This window comes from Procambarus clarkii, chromosome 43 (assembly GCF_040958095.1).
Source record: "Procambarus clarkii isolate CNS0578487 chromosome 43, FALCON_Pclarkii_2.0, whole genome shotgun sequence".
NCBI classification, from domain to species: Eukaryota; Metazoa; Arthropoda; class Malacostraca; order Decapoda; family Cambaridae; genus Procambarus; species Procambarus clarkii.
In genome coordinates this window covers 35167647-35188568 of record NC_091192.1, presented here as the reverse complement: position 1 = coordinate 35188568, position 20922 = coordinate 35167647, and the positions used below count along the sequence as shown (strand labels likewise).

Genomic DNA, 20922 nt, shown 5'->3' with positions numbered 1-20922 from the left:
GTATACTGTACAGTAGTTTAGAATACAGTATTAATAATAAAAAAAATTAATAGTGGACCATTTTGAGGATGGTGCACGTGTTCACAATGAACTTAAAAGTTATGGATGGAATTTGTGTCTAGCTATTTCCAGGCAAGGTATAAAGGTATAAAAGCTAATGTTCTCATGGTGTGTAAATGATAAATTTGACTGCTGTCTGATCTAGCTGTTGTACAGGTTTTTGTAGGTGCAACAATGGCTTCAAAAAAGGCAAAGACTATTACATAACTTTAATGTTAAGAAGTTATTAAAAATAATGTAACATTTTTGTTCAATGATATATAGCATGATACAAACATGGAAGAGTAGTGTATGGGGGTATTCAAGTGCACGTGGGTCAAAATGCTTGTGCTGAACAGTTGCCACCAGGGAGCTACATGTCCTAAATACAAAAGGAGCCTTTAACTTACAATAATAGACAAGTGTTGAATATTTCAAGCCAACATGCAAAGTGTTCTCCAGTTGAACTCCCGCCCCCTCCTTCCCCTTCAAAAAAAGTATTGTATCCTTATCATAGTTAATTCTTGGATGCAGTAATTATCTAAACTTTCAAGCAACTGTAATTAAAAACCTCGTGTACTCTTATATTTGGTAAGCTGCAATCAAATCCTTAATACTGTCTTAGTGAATTTTAATTATTCTTTTTACAGCTGTTAATCTGAATCTAATACTCTTCCCTCTCTTTTTTGTGTGATGCGTGCCACTTCGTGAATCTGCTCAAGCTTCTTTTCTTTCTCGGTCTTCCATGTCTTTTTATGGTCCGTAGCTTAGGATTAAGAGATCTAAGGACTTCCATGTGAGTGTATCTTTTTTTAACTTTCTCATTCTCTTGAAGCTTACTCCTGGATATTGCCAGGTCATTGCCATCCACGTCATCACAACTGCACGCCTCAGTTTCCTCCGTCAACATTACCAGGGGAAAGTAAGCATCTGGAAGGGCATTATCACAAGAACACTGGCTGGGCTCGTGAGGCTCTGCAATAATGCTCTGTACAGGACAAGAAAACCTTATTAAACAATATTGAATACTTGCCATTAGTTATACTGAATTCCCTTAAAATTACAATATTGTATTTATATTTTTACAGTGATAACTAAAGCAACAAAGAGACTTAGTAGTTAAAAATGAGTAAATCAATCACAGGGCATTACAGTACAGTATATTGAAATTAGAGTTAGATTCACAAGGGTAAACTTACTTCTGATGCTGCATCAAATTCAATGGGCTCTTGGTGGTGTTGACTAGATTGCCGGACCACTGCAGCATTGCCATCATTACGGACCACAATTGAGACTTCTGCATCTCGTTCCCAAGCTTCAATCAATGCGGCTACAAATTTCATGCGCTTCTGTAAAGTCGCTAATTTGGATGATGTCATGATCAAATTTAGTCTGTCTGTCAGGTTTCTGGCCATAAGATAAGAATTACGTTGGATGTTAGATTGTTTGGCAGTTACATCTGACACGCAGACCTTGTGATTGACAATGACCATTTCTGCCAGTGGAAGATCAATTTGCTGAGACTCCATCTCACTATTCAAGGACTTGGTAATGTTTTCAACTGCTTGGTCTGGGGATGCCTTCACTTTACTGCTCATGGAGCTATCATCATCATCTATCGCTTGGCCTGGGAGTACATTCACCCTACTGTTCAATGATCTGTCATCTTTTATTGCTTGTCCTGAGGTCACCAATACCTTATCGTTCTGAGATCTAATGTTTATTGCTTGGCCTAAGGATGCCTTCACCTTGGCCTTCAGGTTTACACAATCTCTTAAAGTTAAGGATTTCCCAAATTTCTTGCGCAAAAAAGCCTGAAGTTCTTTGTTGCCTGAAAAAATATCACCATCAGTAAAATGAGGTTCAAAATGTTTACACACATGAAAGTTTATTTTTTAGATTCATTTATATATATACAGAGCAAAGTAATTTAACACCTAAATAACAGAAGCACCATACAAATAACATGGAGTTCACAATGAAACCTTATGATTGTAGTAATACTATAACTAGCAAAACTCTTGCAAATATAAACATCATGAGATATGAAGATCATTTTATTAATAAATTTTATTAATTCTTCCATGCTTTGGGATTGGCCAAGGATGAGCGGAAGGGAAACCATGACAGTGCCTCCAACAGAGTACTTTCTGCAACCAATAATTCAGAAGGATTGGCAGATGAACCTGGTCTCTGAGCCGAACCTCTGCCCAAGGCAAGGGGCAAAAACCAATGCCCTAGCAAACAGCTCCTGGCTCACCCATAAGGAGCAAAGTCTCAAAGATCAACCAGACAGGAAAAACTGAATTGGTCTCCGAAGAGCAGCACGTCCAGAAAGTGGATGCCAGGCAGCAAGTGAGGGCTGCTAGCTTTCCCTCACAGTTTCCATGCTAGTTTACATGTAGCAAGCTACAATTGGGGTAATTGTAGAGAGTGGCTTGCAGTCTATTTGATAGTTGAGTGATACAGTAAATGGTATTTTTATAGAATGTAAAGTTTCGCTGGCAGGGACATAAGAGTTTTATTTTTCTGCTTGAATGATAGCGAGATGGTCCCTCTGTGGTGTACACAGTATTCTCGACTGTCTCATTCTCAATTTTTGTGACAAGACCATTAGCAAACCTAACTACCACAGTGAGCCAGCAGGCTGACAGTCTGGCATGTTTTGTGGTCTGGGGCGGGGGACCATATGGGTACATTAAGTAAGCAGCTAGGGGGCTAGTGCAGAAAACTCAGTACCACATCCTGCAAAACTGTATCAAGCAAAACCACAACAATCTCAAATGAGTCACATTAGCTAGCAATATAAGAATGTATCAGCTAAGTCCTAAATTTAGGATAGGTTTCAGGGCCAAGTGCATTTTCAGCATGAACTAACCAAGCCTTGTCTATCCTTAGGACAAAAATGGGTGAGGGACGGCTATGATTAAAACAAAAAGCTAAAAACAAAAATCCTGCCACAAAATAACGCAGACAAGTCTCACCTGGAATTACAGTCATGAATTGTGAAAGGTTATGTGATGACAAAATGTACCCAATAAATGCACACCAAGTAGTAATAACTACATTCGGGAATAAAGCCCTAAGAAATGTTGAATGTTCCCATTTGAGGTACTACCAGAGCCAAAGCAGAATATGGCTCAACCCTGTTGGTCAGGTATTATGTCCAGAGAGATACGATGAGTGTGTATCCATGTACATGAATACCATCAACTAACAGCTTGTAATTGGTACATAACAAAACCCGCTGATTTCAGAGACAAATACAGTTAAGAAAACTAAACAACAGTGGTGTCCACCAGCTCAACTGATAAGCAGAAATCAAGAGATACGATAAGTGGACAGTTTGTCTCCCATGGCATCTGGCAGAGGTTGGAAGTAGGAGGCAGGCAGACCAATTAGCAGAGCATCCCTTGGCTAACTCTTCAGTACCAAGTTGTGCTTGGAATGGAGTAATTTAGTCAAGTTAAATAAAAGTCTGGAAATCATTTCAGGAGGAAGAAAGCTTGAAAAGACATCTGTTGCTCTAAGACAAAATGTTCACCTGCACTAATTGTTCCATTCACCTGGACTCTAGGAGACTTGACCCGTGGCCCCCACACGTGTGAGGCCCAAGCTCTTTACTTGAACTAATTGTCTTTCATCTGGTCATTAAAAAGAGAAGGATTTTGCTTAAGAGCAACCGAATGATACAGCTCAGAAACTGACACTGCATGATACACATCAAAAACTAATAATAAAAGTGTCAGTCTTTATGTGTAATAAATAATGTTGTGACACAAGAAAATGCCAAATTAGTTAAGTATTATTAATTTAGGTAAAATGTGAGTTTGAAATGGGTAAACTTGTACTGAGCCATTCAGTGGACATGAGACATACTTGGATATGTTAGGAGGATATCGCCGACCTCTTGCAGCTGCTGAGCATTAAGACACCGGTTCTTAACATAAAGATGTGCTGTTTTGACATTGAGCTTGTGGTTGTGTATCAAATTCTTCTTGGTGATAAATAAGCCATTTAATTTGTCACTGTATTTTGCCGAGATTATGAACTCGCAGCCACAAGCGAGGTACCTGTGAAGAACAACTAAATGTTATAAACTAGATGTCTTGATCAGTCATTCATCGGAGGTATTAATGGACTCAAAAAATCAGGAATATATTAGAGTATAAACAATACATTAGTTTGTACTCTTAGAATGTCATCCTATTCTTTTATATTATATTATATTATAATTATATATATATATATATATATATATATATATATATATATATATATATATATATATATATATATATATATATATAATATATATAGTGGTAAATATATATCACAGTGGTGGTGTATATAATAATATATATAATATGGTGAGACGAGTGTATGGCTGGTGTAATTGTGTTTCGAGTGTGGGTGAATGCATTTGGTGGGGATAATATAAGGGCAGTTGCATTGAGGTGGGCACTGTATGTTATGTTGCATTTGAGGTTGGCAATATAAGTAATATGGGTGGTAGTAGTGCAATCGTCAGGAGTAAATGGGATTTGGATAGGTGCTTGGGTGTACACACACACACACGTTTTTCCTACATATGTTTGTGGAGCAGTATGGAAGATTTTCTCTTGGTATTCCACTGCTCCACTTTTGAGTATCTCAAACATTATCACTCAAATTCCTATCACTCTTTAATATTTATCTGTAAAGTAATGGATTGAATTGACCCGAATCACCTCTTCCTTCATATCACTTCACATGTTCACCACTTGTACTCTGAAGGAGTATCTTCTTCAGAGTACAAAGTTCTATTTTTTAAATTATGATATAAAAGGTATATTTTTACAATGCCACTACAATGCATTGTGATTTATAAATTACATAGTGAGTAGAGTATACATCACAGTTGTTACAATCATTGAAGACTTAGTAAGGATCAACCATCTTGTCACAGTGGTGGTGTAGTACACGGCACCACCATAGTCACAGTGGTGAGAAACGGAGGGAAGAGGATCAATACAGTGATCAAGGGCTGTAATCAAGGTAAATGGCTTCCTCCTGGAAGAAGAGAGCATATCTTTCAGAAGGGCTTGATTAGTAAACCTGGCTACGTGTCATACCTACCTATAGTGGCTTTACAGGAAGGTAAATGTAAATTCTTGTATAAATAGGCTGGGAAATAAACACTCATAAAAGATATTACACTTCCCTTACCTATACCCCCATGCACCACAAAGCTCAACAAGGGTAAGCATAAAAACCCAGTGCAATCCAGCATTAATAGAGAGAGTACATGTAGGTAGGTAGTGGAGAGCCCGAGTGGCAACCCATGGACCTATAGCGATAACAACTCTACAATGCCAACTTGACCAAAGTCCAGCTAAACTCACTAGCCAGACTAGCCAATTAATCCAGAATGCCAGGCTGTAGCTGATGGGTAAGCTCAACCTTCCAGATGAGGGAAAACAAGACATATATATATATGGGTCTCCATGAACTGGAAACACATAGGTGGCAGAGTCACAAACAGCATTGTCCTGCTTTTGAGCCAGCTGGGCTCAAACAAAGCACTCAAGCCCCCACCACTGCAATACAGGCATGCTTCAACAAATCTGCAATTCTTAATTTAACAAAGGATTAAAGTGTTCAGACCATCCTTCACATACTCCTGAGAAAATGTAATGCTTTTTTAGATATGGTCCATTCCAGCAACATGTAAAGCACCACCTCTTTTACTGCAGCAACAATAACACAAGCACTGTAACACTATTACAATAATAGTATAGCCATATTTACCACACATACAGTAACAGAACTACATGCATGGTAACACTGTTCAGCACAGTATTGGAAATTAGCCCAAACTAGTGAGCAGCATGGTTTTGAGATGTAAGTATTTATCAAAAGGCATCAAGCCTGGAAGACTATTTAGTACCATCTGTGGTGCAGGAGAGTAAAAATGTCTAGATACCATTCAAGGTGCTAATATGAGAGCAAAAGCACATAAAATGATTGATGTCAATGGTATCATATTCACCAATGGTTTGGAGAAGCAACTTGAGATTTGCCTTAATTATGAAACCTTAGAATTTGACATTTCTTTAATACTAAAAAATAACTATCACTGCCTCTAGTTCTTCTTACATTATTCTAGTTCACACTGAATCAAAGTTGTGCAGTGCATGCATCTAAATAGGTGAAGGTTCATAATTCTTAAGATTCCTAAGTTACTTTTCAAAAAGTGTTATAAGTTTTCCAATATTGCACATTTTCCACAACTCCATAGAACACCAGCACAAGCACAATCACTACTGCTCTGACAGTCCCATTGACAATACATGCCAGTGCCAATGAAGCATTACAGAACCATTACCACAACAACTAACAGCACTGCAAGCAGACCCCAAAGAAACCACACCACCATATTCCATCACAAGCATTGTAGCACCAATACTATGTAGGGTATCAGGGGGAATCACCTGTTATACAACTAGCCCCCTTCTGAAAGTTTATCTTAGTTAAATCATGTTCGGTTAGGATAGTCTAACCTACATTAGTACAGTATGGTTAGGAGCAAGATGGAAACAGGGTGACTTGACCTGATATCATACATGGACATCAACACACCTTCGGTTTGGTCTTATACCCCTGCTTTTGCTATGGTGTTCACCATAACGAACACAGCTGTAGGTGACAGAAAAATACTTTATACAAACAGGCACTGGCAAGTTCCTTCTCCTGCTTTCATATTCCACTGACGATGAGTTCTTGATACGAAGAACTGTTCCAGACATTGCCTGGAACTTCTTTAGATCTTGTTCTAATTCTTCATAAGTTTTATAGTGCGTTTTAGCTTGGAAAATATCATTAAAGTAATTAGACACATCTGTAAATTCCAAGATAACGTCTTCATTTGCTTCACCTAGAAACTCATTCACCCTGCTATTCAGGGACTTGGGAACATCATCTATGACTTGATCTGGAGATGGCTTCACCCTATTGTTCATGGATCTGGTAATGTCTTCTATTTCTTGCCCTTGGGAAATTTTCACACTGCAGTTCAGGGGCCTTGTGACATCTTCCACTGCTTGGTCTGAGGATGCCTGCTCCCTACTGTTCAGGGACTTGCTATCATCTTCTCCAGGTTGATCTGGTGACACTTTCACACTATAGTTCAGGGACCTTGTGCTATCTTCTATTGCATGGTCTGGGGATGCCTGCTCCCTACAATACAAGAACCTGGTTTTATCTTCATCTGTTGACACTTTCACAATGCAGTTCAGGGACCTTGTGCCATCTTCTACTGCTTGGTCTGGGGCTTTCATATTAAATTTTTGGAACCTTGTGACATCTTCTGTTGCACGGTCTGGGGGCATCTTCACCGTAATACTCTGGAACCTGGTGATGTCTTTTATCTTTTGGTTTAGGGACGTTTCTATACTATACTGCCGGAACCTAGTGACTTCTTCTATTGCACGGTCTGGGGACATCTTCGCCCTACTGTTCTGGAACCTGGTGATGTCTTGTGCTGCATGATCTGGGGAAAACTTCACCCTATTGTTTTGAAACCTGGTGGTGTCTTCTATTTCTTGGTCTTGGAATGTTTCTACATTATATTGCTGGAACCTAGTGGTGTCTTCTGCTCCATAGTCTGGGGACATCTTCACCTTGATGTTCTGGAACCTGGTGTTGTCTTCTATCTCTTGGTCTGCAGGTGTTTCCATACAATATTGCTGGAACCTAGAGGTGTCTTCTGCTGCATGGTCGGGTGACATCTTCACGCCAATACTCTGGGACCAAGTGACGTCTTCTGCTGCATTGTCTGGGGAAATATTCACCCTACTGTTCTGGGATGTGATGACATCTATTACTTGGCCTAGAGATGCATACAACCTACTGTTCAGAGCTCTTGTGTTATCTTCTGTTTGTTCTGATGTCACCATCACTCTGCTATCCTGGAACCTGGAGATGTCTATTGCTTGGTTTGGGGATGCCTTTACCCTAGCCTTTAGGTTCACACAGTCTCTCAGAGTTACAGCTTTTCCAAATTTGTTATGTAGGAAAGCTTGGAGCTCCTTATTACCTGAAAAGAAAATCTAGGTGTAATGAAACATAATTTACAAGCACCATAGTAAAATTGTATTCAAAACGAATGAAGAGATTATTTTCAAATTCATTTATGCACATAAACCCCACCAATCTAATACACAAGTACAGTACCACCACTCATATACCATTTAATTTGCAAGAAAGATCTTTGGAGAGAAGTGACATACTAATCTACACAAAGCTCTAACATATAAAGGTAAAAAATATTCAAATTGTAAGAGCATTCTATTAACTCTTTACCCTGCTTTGATGACAAGTGTTTATTTTACTTTTTCATGGATCCAATTTTAATTTCACACCCAAAACCCAAAATATTTTTGGGTTTTATTTTGTGTCAATCATGTTCCTTAATTGGAACAAGCTCTTGTCTGTTATACAACAATAATTTTATTTACTATATGGAATCATGTCCTTATTTGTTTGTGGTGCAGTACTGGTATGTATTTTCTAGCATCCTTTACTTATTTATATCTCTAATTTCCACCTGAGTCCCCTAGTTCAGCTTTCCCTCAATTATAAAATATTTCCTCTATTAATTTCATTTACAATTTAGCTTAGTATTGTGTAAATTGTGATAATATTACCATTAGGCCTTTTCTTTTAATGCCATTACATTATATTATTTTAGCCAGTATTCATAGCTTGGCTTTCAGCATTTTTTCATATGCCTCACCATGCTGTATATTCTAGGACTGACTTTGAGCATGTTAAATATAATGTTTTAAATAATTCATTGCTTATGTTTATGACTGGCATTCTTATATTCACCAATTTTGCATATTTGTGGTATTTGTGAGTACACGCAGGTACTTCTACCTCTCCAAATCCTGCAGCTGCCTTCTTCTCATACCGTACTGCTGTCTGGGACAACTTTCTGTTTTCAAACTTCATTACTTGTTGGGATTGAATTCTAGTATTCATTTGTCTGCCCCATCCTAATCTGAACATGGAGATTACATCACATGAAACCAGTAGGCATGGCAAAATGTGGAAAATAGCCCCATTAAAAAGCAGAGGTGCAATAGGTACATTGAGGGAGAACTCTATCAACATCAAGGGCCCAAGACTTTTCAACACTCTCCCACTACACGTAAGGAGCATAACTGGCAGGCCTCTCAAAACTCAAAGTGTTCAAAAGAGAGCTCGACAAACACCTCCAAAGAATATCTGATTAACTAGGTTGTGATTCATACGTCAGGCTGTGAGTGGCCACGTCCAACAGCTTGGCTGACCAGTCGACCAACTGGGAGGCCTGGTCAGAGACCAAGCCATGAGGCCATTGGTCCCCAGAAACTATATAAGGTAGACACAAGATAGGTATCCATCCTATCATTAGCTTTAACTGTATTGTAGTATAACATGATCTATTTCAGTTATTATACATTTTTATCATGTAAGAATTTATCTCCTCAGGAAAGTCATTTACATAAATGAAAAAAAGAGTAGCCTATAGAATTTAGAGCTGTGGAACTCCATTTACAAATTCTCTCCACCCATGTATTTCTCTCTAACTATGACCCAATTTCCTATGAGTCACATTGTACTAAAACTAAGCCAAAAATATATATAGTGCATACTTGGATTCATTCTGAGAATATCGCTGACCTCTTGCAGCTGCTGAGAATTGAGACACCTGTTCCTAGCATAGAGATGTGCTGTTTTGACATTGAGTTTGTGGTTGTGTATCAAGTTCTTCTTGCTGATGAATAAGCCGTTGAGCTTGTCACTATATTTTGCCGATATTAAGAACTCACAGCCACAAGCAAGGTACCTATAGAGAACAACAGAGTATTATAAACTAGATAAAAATTAATTGAGAGAGGTATCCTTGGAACATTATGTGGGTGTTAGGAGGGGTAAGCAATGGGAGGGTGTGAGAGTGTATGGGATGGGTATATGATTAGTGGGGGGTTGTGGTGGTGCTAGTGTAATAACTGAGTGTGGGTGAGCATAAGGTTAGTGGTGGTTTCGTATTAGTGAAATATTAAAGTATGCAGGTGTTAATCATTGTGTGCATTAAGTGGATGGGGTGTAGGTGGACACAGTGTTCGTAGTGGTTTGAGTATTATCATGGTATGATAGGTGAGCGAGATATACATTTTGTGGTGGTTGGGTAAAGGAAAATATTTTGGGTAATAAGGAGAACAAATTATGAAGACAGGCTGCACTAATTGGATGTAGGATAAAACAATCTCACTGCCAAAAAGGCAGAATGCCAGTTACTCAGTCCAAAGTTAGCTATCTTGAGGTTATCTTGAGATGATTTCGGGGCTTTAGTGTCCCCGCGGCCCGGTCCTCGACCAGGCCTCCACCCCCAGGAAGCAGCCCGTGACAGCTGACTAACACCCAGGTACCTATTTTACTGCTAGGTAACAGGGGCATAGGGTGAAAGAAACTCTGCCCATTGTTTCTCGCCTGCGCCTGGGATCGAACCCAGGACCACAGGATCACAAGTCCCGCGTGCTGTCCGCTCGGCCGACCGGCTGTGCTATGGTGGGTATGTGGGCCTGCAGGCCGCTCCAAGCAACAGCCTAGTGGACCAAACTCTCACAAGCCTGGCCTCGGGCCGGGCTTGGGGAGTAGAACTCCCAGAACCCCATCAACCAGGTATCAACCAGGTAGCATACGGTTTGGCGAGACTTACATCTTTTCCAACTCAATCCTAACATAAAGTACAAATGAATGCTAACATACTAATTATTACAGAGAAATCACATTTCCATAATATATCAATGAGAAAATCCACAGGAGCTGTGATGAGGATTCGAACCTATGCGCTGGGAGTTCCCAGCGCATAGGTACGAATCCTCATCAAGGTACCTGTGGATTTTTTCATATATATTACATCCATACCTATACATAACCAAAATTAATCTAGCCTAACATAACTTATCACAACCAAAAAATCTGGAAAAGTGTGGGCAAGTGATAGCGGGTGTGCTATTTTAAGGATTAGATTGAATATCCTTATTTATATTGTATCCAAATATTGTAGCATCCCATTGTCCTGCATCCATGAACCTGGGTTGGTTATGACCCAGGTTCAAACACTAGGCAGAATATCATGCCCGAAACGCTATGCGTATTAGTGGCTTTAGGCTTTGTATGTAATAGTTCTATCTATAAATCCAACTTTATGCTTGTAACTCATGAACTATGTATGTACTTTTTCTGAATAAAAAAATTAATTTAATCAGAAGTACGGTTACAACAACACAAAGGCACAATCAGTTACGCCTTTTACAACATGCCACTTTCCTCATCTTTATACTTTTGACTGTTAGGTTTGGTTATGATCGTGTAACCTTGCAATCAATGGCCTTTAAACAAATATAAAAACTGCAATGATTGAAAACAAAGTCACATACCTGATGTATATATAAAAATATTACTATTACTGTTATTATATAATAGCTACGGTATATTTGATTATGCCAGAGATTATTTTTAGCTAGGAGTCAAAAAGAGAACTTGACCTGACCCGCCCCCCCCCATACTAGGTCACTCACCCTCGGTTTGGCCGCACACCTTTGCCTTTGCTCCGGTAGTTACCGTAGTGAACACAACTGTATGTCACAGTGAAGTACTTTATACAAACAGGTATTTGAATGTTCTTTCTCTTGTTCTCGTATTCAACCGACGATGAATTCTTGATCCGTAGAACTGTCCCAGACAACACCTGAAACTTCTTTAGATTATGTTCTAATTCTTCATAAGTTTTATAGTGTTTCTTCGGCAGAAAAACATCGTTGAAGTAGCTAGACACGTCTGTATTCTCCATTTCTAGTGCAGGGTCCTACATTGCACTCTACTAGAACGGGACCTGAACTGAGGGCATACCTGGCACTTTACTCACAGGCCTAATGGAGTCCCTTTGCTCACTACACTTAGGCCTATGAGAGCCATGGCATAGACTTCCCGCCCGGGCAAACTCAAACTCGGTTATTCTAGGAAATGGCGATCATCTCACCGACCGGTCACCGTAGACTAACAAAGACTCGATAATGAATGATAAGACAATATAAATTGAGATTGCTGTTGCCGCTTTAGTATTTGCGGAGCATTTATTGTGCAGGTTGGTGTATAAACCCTGCCATGACCCCGTAAATAAGGTGTACCACAGTGGGTACTATGAACTGGTCCACACGTCCGCTGTCGCGGTCCGCCATCAGGTGGCACCACCGTCCACATAGGGGACGAATTTCCCATTTTCTGTGGTTGTTTGTTTACTAACAAATTCGAACAGCTGTCATTAATATAAAGCGTCCTAAATCAACACATCCTAAGCCATCCTAAATGGCTCCCCTAACCTTCATGACTTGGAACGCAAAAAGCGTCAAAACATCCCTCACAGAACTTAAACAATTCCTCTACTCATCCAAACCGGACTTAGCATTCATCACCGAATCCTGGCTCACTCCCAAACAAAATCCCGTATTTAAAAACTTTCAGACGGTCCATAGAATTACCCAAATCGGCCCAAAACTACACAAATCGTCCTAGCATTACGTAAGTAATGAAGAAATATGGTATTTTTACTTACTATAATGTTGGTGCTACACGTAGAACATGATCAAACCTATTTTTACTCTGAAATAATCTAATTTCATAACGAAATGAGACGTAAATATGTGAGAGGTGACGCCATAGGAAGTCGACGGTCCAAGCGACAATTGTGTGGAGCGACTTATCCAAGATATATGGTCGCCTGGAGAGTGTTTGCTGCCATATCAGCTTCCTGTACACAGTGATCCAGTCGTCGCATTTCATGGCTCAAATTGTCACAAATTTAATTGGTGATATTAAGAAGTAGAATGTGTATTTATATAATATCTTTCATAAACAGCCATTAAATCTTTAATATTTATTAAACAAAACGTGTCTGGAAGTTAAATCAACTCCACAGGACAATAAATTTGTTATATAGATACTAGCGTTATTCGTTGGTATGCGTTCGCAATTTAAACTGCTCATGTCCTTTTCGTTCATTGAACACCGAACCCTACACAACCATGCACAACTCAAAGTCCTACAAGTCACACCCCTGGAGTAATGCAATCGGAACCTGACAAGTTGTGTAACCGGAGCCCGACCAGTTGTGTAACCGAAGCTTGACCAGTTGTGTAACCGGAGCCCGACCAGTTGTCTAACTGCAAGCCTAACATGAACGAACCAAACAAACAACCTCTGGATCACAACCATGCACGAACGGAAGCCCGACCATGCACAACCCAAAACTCAGGTGACACCCCCGGAGCCCGACCAGTTACTTAACCGGAGCCCGACCAGTTATTTAACCGGAGCCCGACCAGTTATTAACCGGAGCCCGACCAGTTGTGTAACCTGAGCCCCACTAGTTGTGTAACCGGACCCCGACCAGTTGTGTAACCTTAAGCCTAGCAAGTATACATCTCATCCAACCCCCACAAAGCTAAACAGTCCCAGCTGAACACAACCAAACTCCATTCCTAGCTCGACCGAACAAAAATCAGCTTAGCCCTACCAAAAATCCTCCACTTGCCCTGGACACCAACTATTGACCCATAGCAAACAATTGAACTATATACAAAAGAAAGAAACCCGGATTTCTAGCAAACATATAAACAGAGCCTTAGCAAACAAACCTGGAGCACTAGTGCACAAACAACCTCTGGATCACAACCATGCACGGACGGAAGCCCGACCATGCACAACCCATAGCCCAAGGGACACCCCCGGAGCCCGACCAGTTATTTAACCGGAGCCCGACCAGTTATTTAACCGGAGCCCGACCAGTTATTTAACCGGAGCCCGACCAGTTATTTAACCGGAGCCCGACCAGTTGTGTAACCGAAGCTTGACCAGTTGTGTAACCAGACCCCGACCAGTTGTGTAACCGTAAGCCTAGCAAGTATACATCTCATCCAACCCCCATAAAGCTAAACAGTCCCAGAGCACAACCAAACTACATTCCTAGCTCGACCAAACAAAAATCTGCTTAGAGCTACCTAAAACCCTCAACTTGTCCTAGAAACAAACTATGGAGCCATATCAAACAATTGAACTATACACAAAAAAAGAAACCCAAATTTCTAGCAAACAAACATAAAGCCCTTGCAAAGAAACAAAGCCCTAGCAAACAAACCTGGAGCACTAGTACACAAACAACCACTGGAGCACAACCATGTACGAACAGGAACACAACCATGTACGAACCGGAGCACAACCATGCACAACTCAAAGCCCAACAAGTCACACCCCCGGAGTAATGCAATCGGAACCCGACAAGTTGTGTAACCGGAGCCCAACCAGTTGTCTAACTGCAAGCCTAACATGAACGAACCAAACATACAGCCTCTGGATCACAACCATGCACGAACGGAAGCCCGACCATGCACAACCCAAAACTCAGGTGACACCCCCGGAGCCCGACCAGTTACTTAACCGGAGCCCGACCAGTTATTTAACCGGAGCCCGACCAGTTATTAACCGGAGCCCGACCAGTTGTGTAACCTGAGCCCCACCAGTTGTGTAACCGGACCCCGACCAGTTGTGTAACCATAAGCCTAGCACGTATACATCTCATCCAACCCCCACCATTAAGGTAAACAGTCCCAGAGCACAACCAAACTCCATTCCTAGCTCGAACAAACAAAAATCTCCTTAGCCTTACATAAAACCCTCCACTTGTCCTAGAAACCAACTATGGAGCCATATCAAACAATTGAACTATATAAAAAAAAGAAACCCGAATTTCTAGGAAACATATAAACAGAGCCCTAGCAAACAAACCTGAAGCACTAGTACACAAACAACCACTGAAGCACAACCATGTACGAACCGGAGCACAACCATGTACGAACCGGAGCACAACCATGTGCAACCCAAAGACCAACAAGTCACACCACTGGTGTTATGTAATCGGAACCCGACAAGTTATGAAACCGGAGCCCGACCAGTTGTCTAACCACAAGCCTAGCATGAACGAACCAAACAAACAACCTCTGAATCACAACCATGCACGAACGGAAGCCCGACCATGCACAACCCATAGCCTAAGTGACACCCCCGGAGCCCGACCAGTTATTTAACCGGAGCCCGACCAGTTATTTAACCGGAGCCCGACCAGTTGTGTAACCGAAGCTTGACCAGTTGTGTAACCAGACCCCGACCAGTTGTGTAACCGTAAGCCTAGCAAGTATACATCTCATCCAACCCCCATAAAGCTAAACAGTCCCAGAGCACAACCAAACTCCATTCCTAGCTCGACCAAACAAAAATCTGCTTAGAGCTACCTAAAACCCTCCACTTGTCCTAGAAACACACTATGGAGCCATGTCAAACAATTGAACTATACACAAAAAAAGAAACCCAAATTTCTAGCAAACAAACATAAAGCCCTTGCAAAGAAACAAAGCCATAGCAAACAAACCTGGAGCACTAGTACACAAACAACCACTGGAGCACAACCATGTACGAACAGGAGCACAACCATGTACGAACCGGAGCACAACTCAAAGCCCAACAAGTCACACCCCCGGAGTAATGCAATCGGAACCCGACAAGTTGTGTAACCGGAGCCCGACCAGTTGTCTAACTGCAAGCCTAACATGAACGAACCAAACATACAGCCTCTGGATCACAACCATGCACGAACGGAAGCCCGACCATGCACAACCCAAAACTCAGGTGACACCCCCGGAGCCCGACCAGTTACTTAACCGGAGCCCGACCAGTTATTTAACCGGAGCCCGACCAGTTATTAACCGGAGCCCGACCAGTTGTGTAACCTGAGCCCCACCAGTTGTGTAACCGGACCCCGACCAGTTGTGTAACCATAAGCCTAGCACGTATACATCTCATCCAACCCCCACCATTAAGCTAAACAGTCCCAGAGCACAACCAAACTCCATTCCTAGCTCGACCAAACAAAAATCTCCTTAGCCTTACATAAAACCCTCCACTTGTCCTAGAAACCAACTATGGAGCCATATCAAACAATTGAACTATATAAAAAAAAAGAAACCCGAATTTCTAGGAAACATATAAACAGAGCCCTAGCAAACAAACCTGAAGCACTAATACACAAACAACCACTGAAGCACAACCATGTACGAACCGGAGCACAACCATGCACAACCCAAAGCCCAACAAATCACACCACTGGTGTTATGTAATCGGAACCCGACAAGTTATGAAACCGGAGCCCGACCAGTTGTCTAACCGCAAGCCTAGCATGAACGAACCAAACAAACAACCTCTGAATCACAACCATGCACGAACGGAAGCCCGATCATGCACAACCCATAGCCCAAGTGACACCCCCGGAGCCCGACCAGTTATTTAACCGGAGCCCGACCAGTTATTTAACCGGAGCCCGACCAGTTGTGTAACCGAAGCTTGACCAGTTGTGTAACCAGACCCCGACCAGTTGTGTAACCGTAAGCCTAGCAAGTATACATCTCATCCAACCCCCATAAAGCTAAACAGTCCCAGAGCACAACCAAACTCCATTCCTAGCTCGACCAAACAAAAATCTGCTTAGAGCTACCTAAAACCCTCCACTTGTCCTAGAAACCAACTATGGAGCCATGTCAAACAATTGAACTATACACAAAAAAAGAAACCCAAATTTCTAGCAAACAAACATAAAGCCCTTGCAAAGAAACAAAGCCCTAGCAAACAAACCTGGAGCAAAGTACACAAACAACCTCTGGATCACAACCATGCACGAACGGAAGCCCGACCATGCACAACCCAAAACTCAGGTGACACCCCCGGAGCCCGACCAGTTACTTAACCGGAGCCCGACCAGTTATTTAACCGGAGCCCGACCAGTTATTAACCGGAGCCCGACCAGTTGTGTAACCTGAGCCCCACCAGTTGTGTAACCGGAGCTTGACCAGTTGTGTAACCGTAAGTCTAGCAAGTATACATCTCATCCAACCCCCATAAAGCTAAACAGTCCCAGAGCACAACCATACTCCATTCCTAGTTCGACCATACAAAATTCTTAGCGCTACCTAAAACCCTCCACTTGCCCTAGAAACCAACTATGGAGCCATATCAAACAATTGAACTATACAAAAAAAAGAAACCCGAATTTCTAGCAAACATATAAACATAAAGCCCTAGCAAAAAACCTGGAGCACTAGTACACAAACAACCACTGAAGCACAACCATGTACGAACCGGAGCACAACCCAAAGCCCAACAAGTCTCACCCCTGGAGTTATGTAATCGGAACCCGACCAGTTGTGTATCCAGAGCCCTGGAATACAGCTGGAAAGGATCATCAGGTCAAATAGGGGGACCTTTGACAAGCCGCCGGCTTACTGCCCTCATCGAGGCCACTAGTGTTAGTGGCCCTCAGGTAAATTCAGTTCCCGGAGGGGTGTCCCCGCTCCTTCCTGTTAGGAAGTTGTTCATCTATGGCAGTATCATACTATCAAGCAAGAGGAGCCACACATCTATGGTTCATCCAGTAATATCAGCGGACTTCTAGATGTTACTACTGCTCGGCTTAGACTCGGTTACAAGTATCTCTGGGAATTCTCATTATCTGCTGATGTAGATCTGACCAAATGTAAACTGTATCAAGATTGTAACTTGCTTAGCTTCAGTCCCTGAGCCCATTATGTGCCTCTGTAACCCTTTCTACTACCACCCACAAGATGGGTATGGGGTGCATAATAAATGAACTAAACTAAACTATTGCAGTATTTGTACATTGAACTGTCGCTTGTCAGTAAACTTAGTTGTTAACTATTAACTTGATGAAATAATATTACCTTATACACGAGAATAATTCTGAATACACAGCGAGAAAATTGATGAATGAGGCTTTGGGTCAGGCGGCCGCGTAGGGGAGCCTGGCCTGAGGACAGGCAACTGTAAATGCTTCTCCCTCCAAATGAAAATAATTGCCAACAGAACCTAAATACCGAACCTACTATACGCCTAATTAATTATAGAATATATAATTAATTTATACACGATAAAAACTTTTTAATACACGGTACATGAAAGTCGATAATAAATGCGTCTTGGGATGTGGGGGAGACGACCGCCGCGTTAACGAGCCTAGCCTGACGACGGGGTAGTTTAACACTGGGGAAGTGTATTCTACATAATATCCTACCCATATAATGTTGGCAAATCATGATCATTATTTGAACAACGTATTGAAATTCCTAGCGTATAGCGCCAGGAATGTGTAAATTAATATTTATATGCATTATAGGCCTTTCTAAAGTAATTTATAGATCTGAATATCATATATTGTCTAACAAACGAATTATTTAAGTTAAGATTTTAATTATGCCAGATACAATTAAGTCTCGTCGCACACAAGAAGATTCGTCGGCGGATTTTTTTTTATTTATATATAAAAAGAGTTTTTAAATTCTTGTAAAGCCACTATAGCATGCATAGCGTTTCGGGTAGGTCCTTAATCCTAATGTTTATCCCGGAGTATGACCCGCCAAATCGTTTAACAACCTATTCTCTGTCGGGTGAACAGTTAAGGATTGTCGTCCGGTCAGTCCTTCCCGGCTAGGATCAAAGGGCTTGTAACGGTTCTATTGTTACGTAAAGTATGGTGACAAATAAACACAGACACTAAGATACTATATATATATTTGGTCGAATATACAGAAGTACACAGGTGATACTTTGGTGTGAGTTGAGCGCACTGAGCGTCGGTACAGTATCTCGCAAGTGTCTGCTCTAGACCACACTTGAAAGTAGACTAGTTAATGTTTGCTATTCTGCTGCTTATTTATTTATTTATTTATTTATTTATTTATTTATTTATGCATATACAAGAATGTACATAAGGAATGTGAGGATACAAATATGGTAATTACAGTCTTGTAAAGCCACTAGCACGCGCAGCGTTTCGGGCAGGTCCTTAATCTAAGAAAATTTTAAGGAAGTAAATACTTGCAAAATTTATAGACAAAAAAATGATAACAGATTACATGGAATGAAAAAAAAGAAGATGAGAGAAAATTATAGGTACAGTATATTAAAGCACATAGGTAGCTATGATTGATTGCAATGACAGCTTAAAATGGTAGTTGACAACAAATTGGTAGGCACAATACAGCAGAAACAATATAAGATTGATTGCAATGACAGCTTGGATGGTAGTTGACAAAAATTGGTAGTCACAATACAGCATATGGCTAGCACATAAAAGAAGACAGCAATGAACACAATTATAAGGTTGTTTGATATTACATAAAAATTAGGAGATTGGGTAACACTAGGTACAGAGCAAATTTAAAGCTCAGTGTAGGAAACTAAATAGATGAAGTTAGGTACTTTTTGGTTTTGCTTTTAAATAAGGCAAAAGTTTTACAGTTTTTCAATTCACTAGGGAGTGAGTTCCATAGACTAGGTCCCTTAATTTGCATAGAGTGTTTACACAGATTAAGTTTGACCCTGGGGATATCAAAGAGATATTTATTTCTGGTGTGGTGATAATGGGTCCTATTACATCTGTCCAGGGAGAGTTTCAGAGCATGGTTTGCATTTAAGAACAGGGTTTTGTAAATGTAGTTGACACAAGAGAATGTGTGGAGGGAGTTAATATTTAGCAAGTTTAGGGATTTAAACAAGGGAGCTGAGTGTTGTCTGAAAGCAGAGTTAGTTATTATTCTGATAGCAGATTTTTGCTGTGTGATGATGGGCTTAAGGTGGTTTGCAGTGGTAGACCCCCATGCACAGATACCATCATTAAGATAGGGGTAGATTAGTGCATAATATAGTGAGAGGAGAGCAGAGTTAGGAACATAATATCTGATTTTGGAGAGTATACCAACTGTCTTAGAGACTTTCTTAGTTATGTGTTGAATGTGGGTGCTGAAGTTGAGTCTCTTGTCTAGGAATAGGCCAAGAAACTTGCCATCATTTTTATTACTGATGTTAATGTTGTCTATCTGTAGCTGAATTGCATTTGATGATTTGCTTCCAAATAAGATGTAGTAAGTCTTTTCGATGTTTAATGTTAGTTTGTTCGTTGACATCCATAAGTGTACTTTTTTTAATTCATTATTCACAACATTATTTAGTGTATGTGGGTTGAGGTTTGAGTAGATAAGGGTAGTATCGTCAGCAAACAATATAGGTTTGAGAATATTAGAGACATTAGGCAGATCGTTTATATATATAAGAAATAGAAGAGGTCCTAAGATGCTGCCCTGTGGCACTCCAACGGTAATTGGTAGAGTGGAAGAAGTTGTATCATTGATGGTTACATATTGGTGTCTGTCACTAAGATAGGATCGGATGTAGTCAAGGGCAAGGCCTCGGATTCCATAATGCTGGAGTTTAAGTAAGAGGTAGTTGTGATTAACAGTATCAAAGGCTTTTCTTAGGTCAATGAAGAGTCCAATCGGAAACTCATTTTTGTCAAGGGCTGAGTAGATAATGTCAAGGAGACTAATGATTGCATCATTGGTGCTCTTTTGGGACCGGAAGCCAAACTGGCAGGGGCTGAGTATGTCGAATTTTACGAGGTAGGAATAGAGCTGTTTGTAAATAATTTTTTCAAATATTTTTGATAGAATGGGTAGATTTGATATTGGTCTATAATTGTTTATGTCCGCCGGATTGCCTCCTTTATGGACTGGCGTTACTCTTGCTTTTTTGAGGATATCAGGGAAGGTGTGATACTCTATAGATTTGTTGAACAGTAGTGCTATGGGTGAGGCAAGGGCATGGGAGGCTCTCTTGTACACAATGGACGGAATTTCACTGGTGTTCCCTGCCTTGGTTTTTAGAGAATGTATGATG

At 40.8% G+C, this 20922-nt stretch overlaps 1 protein-coding gene across 2 annotated transcripts; it reads right to left on the bottom strand.

Moving 5' to 3' along the window:
- Positions 1-255: 255 nt before the first annotated feature.
- LOC123755954 (uncharacterized) lies at positions 256-12331 on the bottom strand. 2 transcript variants are annotated; one of them, XM_045738938.2, is made up of 6 exons: positions 11652-12331; positions 9720-9913; positions 6661-8116; positions 3919-4112; positions 1239-1870; positions 256-1027 (listed from the first exon to the last, which is right to left on the bottom strand). In XM_045738938.2, exons 1-6 carry the CDS (start codon positions 11921-11923, stop codon positions 704-706), a joined length of 3072 nt encoding a protein of 1023 aa, XP_045594894.2. In that variant the 5' UTR covers positions 11924-12331; the 3' UTR covers positions 256-703. The 2 variants fall into 2 exon arrangements, with proteins under 2 accessions (XP_045594894.2, XP_045594895.2); XM_045738939.2 differs by lacking the exon at positions 11652-12331 and having other exon boundaries at positions 9748-9884.
- Positions 12332-20922: the final 8591 nt, after the last annotated feature.